This window comes from Malus domestica, chromosome 16, assembly GCF_042453785.1.
Source record: "Malus domestica chromosome 16, GDT2T_hap1".
Classification (NCBI taxonomy): Eukaryota; Viridiplantae; Streptophyta; class Magnoliopsida; order Rosales; family Rosaceae; genus Malus; species Malus domestica.
The window spans coordinates 17,814,228-17,821,175 of NC_091676.1; the positions used below are offsets into that span (position 1 = coordinate 17,814,228).

Genomic DNA, 6,948 nt, shown 5'->3' on the forward strand with positions numbered 1-6,948 from the left:
AGATGACAATTTCAGTGACAATGTAGATACATAGAGTTTCATTGGATGCAGTAGGAAACAAAAAACAAAATAATAAAAAAACGATTGGGAAGATATACAAGTTGAGGATTTGAACATGCATGAGAAGCAATATAACTCAGATGAGTTACATTCGCCACTAAATCTGATGAAGAAGGACATGATCGTAGATGCAAAGAGTTTAATGTTGACTGATATGGAAAACCCACAATTTGATATTGGGATGAAATTTCTAAGTTAAAAGGTGTTAAAGCAGGCTGGACATAAATATGAAGTCGTAAGGTCATATGAGTGTAAGGTTAGGAAGAATGATAGGATTAGGTTGTCTGCTAAATGCAAGCAAGGTTGCAGCTGGAAGTTGTTTGCTTCTGTGATGCAGGGTGAAAGTACTTTTCAAAACAAGAGCTACACTCCTGGTCATTCATGTTCAAAAGGTTTCTCTAGTAAAAACATAACTTTAACTTTTCTTTCTGAAAGATACATGGGTAGGATTAAAGATGATCCTAAGATTAAGAAGGCAAACGCTTCAGTTAGAGATATTCAGAGACTTGGGATATGAAGTCTCAACAAATCAAAGTTACAAAGCTAAGAGGAAGGCTCTAACTTTGATTGAGGGGGCTTATGCTCAACAATATGAAAGCTATGGGAGTATTGTGAAGAGGTTAGAAAGACAAATATAGGCAGCACTATGATGATGAAGATGGATCCTCCTTATTTCCAAAGACATAATGTGTGCTTGGATGCATGCAAATAGGGGTTTGTATCTGGTTGCAGACCTTTGATAGGTGTTGATGGTTGCTACCATAAGGGAACATTCCAAGGTAAAGAATTAATTTGTAGTTTTATTTGACATCAACTCATGCAGAAGTGGTATTAATTTAATATAACGTCCATATATGATATGTCTATGCGTGCATATTAATTCAATACCTTGGCAAGGCAATTACTTGTGGTAGTGGGAATTGATGCAAATGAAAATATGTATAGGTTCAGTTCGATGATCAAGTGTGATATGTTGCTGAACAGCTTGTGTGAATGGTGGTCAAATTGCTGCAGTAAAAGCAGCGGAGAAATGCCTGCTCATTTACGATAAATATTTCTTAAACCAGACACCAATGTTAAGAAAGCTCTCAAAGTCGGATTGTGGCCTGCAACCACGATTTTTGAAATCTCAGATTGCATTCCAAGCATGAAATTTTATGACTTTGGTTGTACCAAGTGACTAGTGACTACAATGCACAGCACATCTGGATCACTCCTTACCTGTCAATTGCATGATTATCGTGAGGAAACATAATGACTTTGACAGGAACTCCTTTTTCCTTCAGAGCGCGAGAGTACTGTGTAAAGAACAATAAATATATCCAAATCATTTTCTACTAACGCCATTGCAATTATGCAACCATTAAAGTAGAATTGAAGTGCTCAATGTGTAGTTCATGAGGACACGAACGTGTTATCTTACTTGCAATCCAATAGAAATCGGAAGACGAATATCCTGAGCACCCAAAAGAAAGAGGGTGGGTGTTTTGACCTGCAGAGAACATACGAGCTTGACGATAGTCCATAATAGGCTCACTAAAATAACAGAAAACAAGCCTAAACAAAAGTTACAAAACACAAACCTTTGAGACATGTGAAATAGGAGACATTCTGTGAAAGAGAGTCAGATGCTCAGCTGACGGCGCTTCTGTGAAGCTGTTTTTACCCTCACTCCCGTAGGCCTCAACATAGCACCAATCGGGAATGTCTGTTGTACCCACCATTAGCGCGAGGTTGCAAGCAGGATTCCTTGTTGCTGCCACAACAAACTTCTCTGGTTCCTGCAGCATTTCAATTACAAGAGTATCGGATTCATAAGTACACCTAAAATCGTGTATGTTCATGTACGCATAAATGGGAAAATTATCGTCCTTTTTGCAAACTTAACACACCTGGCCAATCAAGTGGGTTGTGAGAAAGCCACCGTGAGAACCACCAAGAACTGCAACTTTTGATGGACTGGCAAGCCCCACGTCAATGACATGGTCTACAGCCGCCAGTACATCCTTCAAGTCCTGTAGAGAAGATACTAATGGATCAGGGTCTCCGAATACAAATCCACACATTTAAAGTAAATACCATCTAAAGTAAATGCTTAACAAACATTGTGCATATACAGACACATAATATGTATATAATATTACCTGGTACCCAATTTTTCCGGGAAGAGACTGAAGTGCTTCTTCACCAAACCCCAGTGAACCTCTGAGATAAACTCGCATGTCAGATCAATGGAAGCCAAAAGCTGATTATATGAAGCTAATATTGAAAAGAGGCAATTTTTGAAGCAGGGGATGATAAAATGTACTTTAGCCGAAAAAATCAGAATGAAAGGAAAACGGAGAAACACAACTTTCCTGTAATTTACAATTAACAAGCTGAAACCAATCGAAGAGAGAAATGCTAAGGACTTTGAAAAGCTTGACAATGAAACAATATGTGGGCCTCCATGAAAGAATACAATTAACGGGTTAAGTGCATCATTTCTTTTAGTTTTGGAAGACACAAATATAGCTTCAATAGGATTGGTGGCACCTGAAAGGTTTTAATCATATACAGGATGTCAAAATCAATGATTTTCCAAGACATAAGAAAGAAAACTGACTTGTGATACCTTTTGTTGGGCTATCAGAAACATCCCTGATCGGAATCTTCATTATACTGAACCGAAGAGATGAGAGCAAAGATTTAACCTGTAGCAAGGCGAAACTTGAGTAAAACAAAAGTAAGTTTTTAAGATAATCACAGTAATAACACAGTACTACAGACCTTCTCAGGACATTCATCTGTGGGGCTTGCTACGTTTAACCAACTCCATGCAGCATTTTTACTTTCTTTATCAACAAGATAACCGTACTTGATATGGGGTACATCTACTGGACTGCTAGACACTTCCGAAATCAAACAAGAAGTGAATTTTATTATTGTAATTCAGTAAATTTGTCCAACAAGTTATCAGTAAAAAAAAGGGAGTTTATATTACCGGCAATGATATTGTCTCCGTCCAGTGTAAGAACGCTCCATGAAAAACTAGAATTAGTAGGACTGATTCGTAATACTTCCCCGCTGTAATTTCATATAATTGTATCATGATTTAATTATAATAACAAGGTAACAAGAGCACGTCATATGATGAAACCCTATAGTTACCTCAACACATTCACATAAAGTATCACTTGACAGCTACACCAGATGGAAGATATGATCATCGTGCGTCCATCAGAAAGCCATGGATTACTAAGGATACTTGAACAGTATAACCCAGGAAAGCAACCATCCTCAGCAGACATTACAACAGAAATCTTCAAAAAAGAAGCATACATGGAATTAAAGAGAGAATAAAACTCATACGAAAAGGCCTAGATCTTTGATTATTATGTTGTGTGATATCAAATTCATGATACTGAAACTTTTTGTTGAAAATAATTAAGCTCAGCTATAATCTATAACTTCGGTGGATATCTTTCACCAACGGAAGCCTCAGTGGGAGGCTATAGACTCAATATGCATGAAACCAATCAAGTTCCAAGTTTAGAGCATAAGATTCCTCCGATATATGAAGCAAGTAATGTAGAAACACGCATATTCTTGTCCAACCAAAAGCAGAAAAGATCAGAGCAAGACACAAACAGTGATTTACATTTCTAACAATTCTGCAATGTGAGTTTGTATAGGTTTGTTGCACGTTACAAGGAAGACACTCGTCACTTATAGCCCATGCTAACAAGTGAACCTTTGCTCATAATCTACTTGCACCAGGAATTAATCCAGGAAGTACACATAAATGAGTAGTTTCTAGTTTTCAATCAAGGGAAAAAAGTAAGTTGATTATACTCGAATAAAAGAGATAAAGATTGAAGAGTTCACCACATCAGTAATTTTTGCAGCTGAGGATAGTACTCCATCCATTGGCCAATCTATTTTGTGAAGAGAGTTCGTTGCAGAATGTGCTCCAGACTCCACAGAACATTTTGCAGATAAAAACAGAAGGAATTTACCATCTGGGCTGCAAAATATTACACCGGTCATGACTTAGACAGAATCGGACATCTAGTAGATAACATTTGTAACAATCAGAACTATCCCCATTCTGATGTCCATCAAACTTGTGTTTATCAAGGTATCAATTTCAGTTTTTGAATCGAAAGATAGGTGGAAGGTGCCAAAATAAATTGTTTCAGTTCTGTCGAGTCTAGCACTCCAAGAGAAATTATATCAGTGACACGAAGAAAATGTATTCCACATGAGATATATTGTACACTGAATCTAAGCAACTAATGATTACAGACCCCTGTAAAGTGTAGACACACAGAAAACGAAGTATCTGACAGGGGAAAAAAAGTACCTGAACAGTGGATTGAAAGCAGTACTTATGCTTTGAGTTAAGTTTACCAAAGGAGGATCTTCAGTTGAACAATCTCTGGAAAAGTGAAGGGATTGATAGTTATATGATATGACTACGCACAATGAATCTCCAAAATACAAGAGACGGATGCATTGCACAAAAAGCAACTCACTTGAGTTCATGTCCATCAGCTTCTGATTCAAAGTTTGGTGCCTTAACCGCATACAAAGCACACGGCCTGTTATAGCAGTACTTCATACCACGCTTTCTGGTACCCTCTGACCACCCAACAAAAACCAAATACTGATTCGAGCCTCTAACTTGCGGCACCCACACAACTTGGCCAACACTCAATGACTTGTCAATTCCTTTAACAGCTTCCGCCTCTCCACTGTACAGCATAGGGGAATTTAAATAAGTTGGCTATTTAAGAAGAAATCCTCTTACTTATAATCTCGGTACTGATAAAAAGGAAACCACTTGTAACAAGACCTGTTAATGTTGAAGACAAAAAGTTCAGGCTGCTGTGCTCCAGCATACGTTTCCCCCCATTCCTCCTTCCAATCCCCTTGACCTTTCCAGTTACCCAAGTCCGTATCCATTGAACTACATTTATTGTATCCCTGGCTTGTGAATGTCGGCTTGGAGGGAGACGGTTCCTCAGCAACATAAGTGATGCGAGTTTCATCATGGTTCCAAGAAATTCCTTGAAACCTGTAACATCAAAAATTTGCCCTCTTTGAAATGAGGGAAAAATGTAGGCAAGAAAAAGGGCGAATAATGCACAGACAGAGGCACATTGTATATTGTACACATGATTAATATACCATCCATCAGTATATACAGGGCCATGAACAGATGGGGGAATGTGGAATTCTTTTTCCACTTGAGCTTGACTCCAAATTTCAAACCGACAGGGAGATTCTTTTTCAGGATTCCGAGCTACAAGAAGCTTTTCACCAGATGGAGATGGAGCAATCACAGAGACTCCCGTCATCTCGACAGGAAACGGAGTCCATTGGAAGCTTACAGATTTGTTACTTCCTCTTGAAACATGAGAGGATAGAATGAATTTCTTCATCTTATTTGCCAACAGATTTGGTTGGCTAATCGAAAACATTGCCTGGGATCCAAATCCTGCAATAAAAGTTTAGTGAAAACATCTTCATTACAAATTTTCGTGTATACATATAAAATGTTGATATTGTCAAAAGAAGAATATGTAATGTTGATATGTATATGTATCTGTCTGTATGTATACATTGCTTTGAGAAAAAAAGAGAATTCGTACCGCTGTCAGATTTAAAAACCCATGCCTTGTCAACGCTGGACATACTAGTGAATTCTTGAAGTAACCTGGACTGGGAAGCATATTCTTCCTCAGTTGCTGCATCTATTCCAAGAGGCATCTCCTTCAGTGGACCATCTTTCGAACCGTCCATGGCTAAAAATGTTGACAATCTTCCACCACAAAGTAGATTGTAGGGAAGATCAATAACAAGAAAGCAACAAGCAGCAAGTATCGGAACAAACGATTACTTATTTTTCTTTTGATTATACAAATTAGAACTAGCATGTCATTCTTTCTTCAACATATTATACAGATGTATTATATGAAGCTGGATACTGCTTCGATTGCTTTGTTTTTATGTTCTTCAAGTCAATCAGCCGTCTCAAATCTCAACGTTAACAGTTTCAGCAGCAGAAAATGTTGACGGCTCTTTCGGGTGACTAGAATTACTCGATTTCAATTAGCAATCCCCATGATTCCATCTAGTAAATGCCAGTGCTTGCAAATTTGGCGAATGTGGATTAATTGGAGTTGCGTTAGTAACATGAAAGTTTCAATATTTGCTCAGCTATATCCAATATGGCCACTCCATTTACCATTCGCAATCGTAAAAGAGTTCAACTTCAAGATATCCAAAACGCATGTAATTCAATGGTTTAAACTTTACCAACAAAAGAAAGAAAAGAAAGAGAACAGAACAACTGAAGTAGCAATATGAATCAAAGCACCAAGCAAAAAGAGATAAAAACTTGGATGGAACGACTAAAAGTCAACAGAATGTCAGTGAGAAAAGCACACAGTAAATACGAGAGAGAGAGAGAGACAGAGACAGAGCGCGCGCTTACGTAGAGAGAGAAGAGCTGAGTTTGTAAAGGATTGAGGTTTGGCTTGCAAATGTTGCTTCTCTTTATGAATTCAAAAACCCTTTTGACTTCATCACCTTAGCTTGTGTTTGCTTCCCTAGATTTGGTTGCATGTGTTATAAAATGCATATACGATACGGTTAATATGTATTTATATGTCTTATTAAATAAATTTATGTATTATAATTTAAGTGAAATAATTGTGTGATACTGATGTGAATACGCCTAAAAGTTAAGTAAGAGAGTTTTCAGGAGAAGAGCTTATTAAAAAAAAAAAAAACATGAACACCAAAAGTGACAATGTCATATCTGCAACTTGTTAGCATAATACACATACAAGAGGGACCCATGCATTTAGATAGGCCCTTTTTTTTTTTTACAGAAACAAT

The 6,948-nt window shown here is 37.6% G+C and overlaps 1 protein-coding gene across 1 annotated transcript; it reads right to left on the reverse strand.

Moving 5' to 3' along the window:
* Positions 1–878: 878 nt before the first annotated feature.
* On the reverse strand, positions 879–6,662 carry LOC103416876 (acylamino-acid-releasing enzyme-like). Its single transcript, XM_070815903.1, has 18 exons — positions 6,542–6,662; positions 5,697–5,866; positions 5,233–5,542; positions 4,898–5,119; positions 4,578–4,796; positions 4,406–4,480; positions 3,928–4,066; positions 3,211–3,362; positions 3,044–3,126; positions 2,830–2,951; positions 2,675–2,753; positions 2,418–2,595; positions 2,205–2,265; positions 1,953–2,075; positions 1,644–1,841; positions 1,484–1,552; positions 1,282–1,358; positions 879–1,166 (listed from the first exon to the last, which is right to left on the reverse strand). Exons 2-18 carry the CDS (start codon positions 5,845–5,847, stop codon positions 1,103–1,105), a joined length of 2,322 nt encoding a protein of 773 aa, XP_070672004.1. The 5' UTR covers positions 5,848–5,866; positions 6,542–6,662; the 3' UTR covers positions 879–1,102.
* Between the last annotated feature and the right edge of the window lie 286 nt (positions 6,663–6,948).

Bases quoted from the DNA above. Each gene is read 5' to 3' on its own strand.
- LOC103416876 (XM_070815903.1), bottom strand. From the start codon at position 5,847: ATGGACGGTTCGAAAGATGGTCCACTGAAGGAGATGCCTCTTGGAATA. The intron at 3,127-3,210 runs GTAACTATAGGG...ATGAAATTACAG, and splicing joins CTTTATGTGAATGTGTTGAG to CGGGGAAGTATTACGAATCA. The intron at 1,842-1,952 runs GTGTGTTAAGTT...GAAATGCTGCAG, and splicing joins CAACCCACTTGATTGGCCAG to GAACCAGAGAAGTTTGTTGT.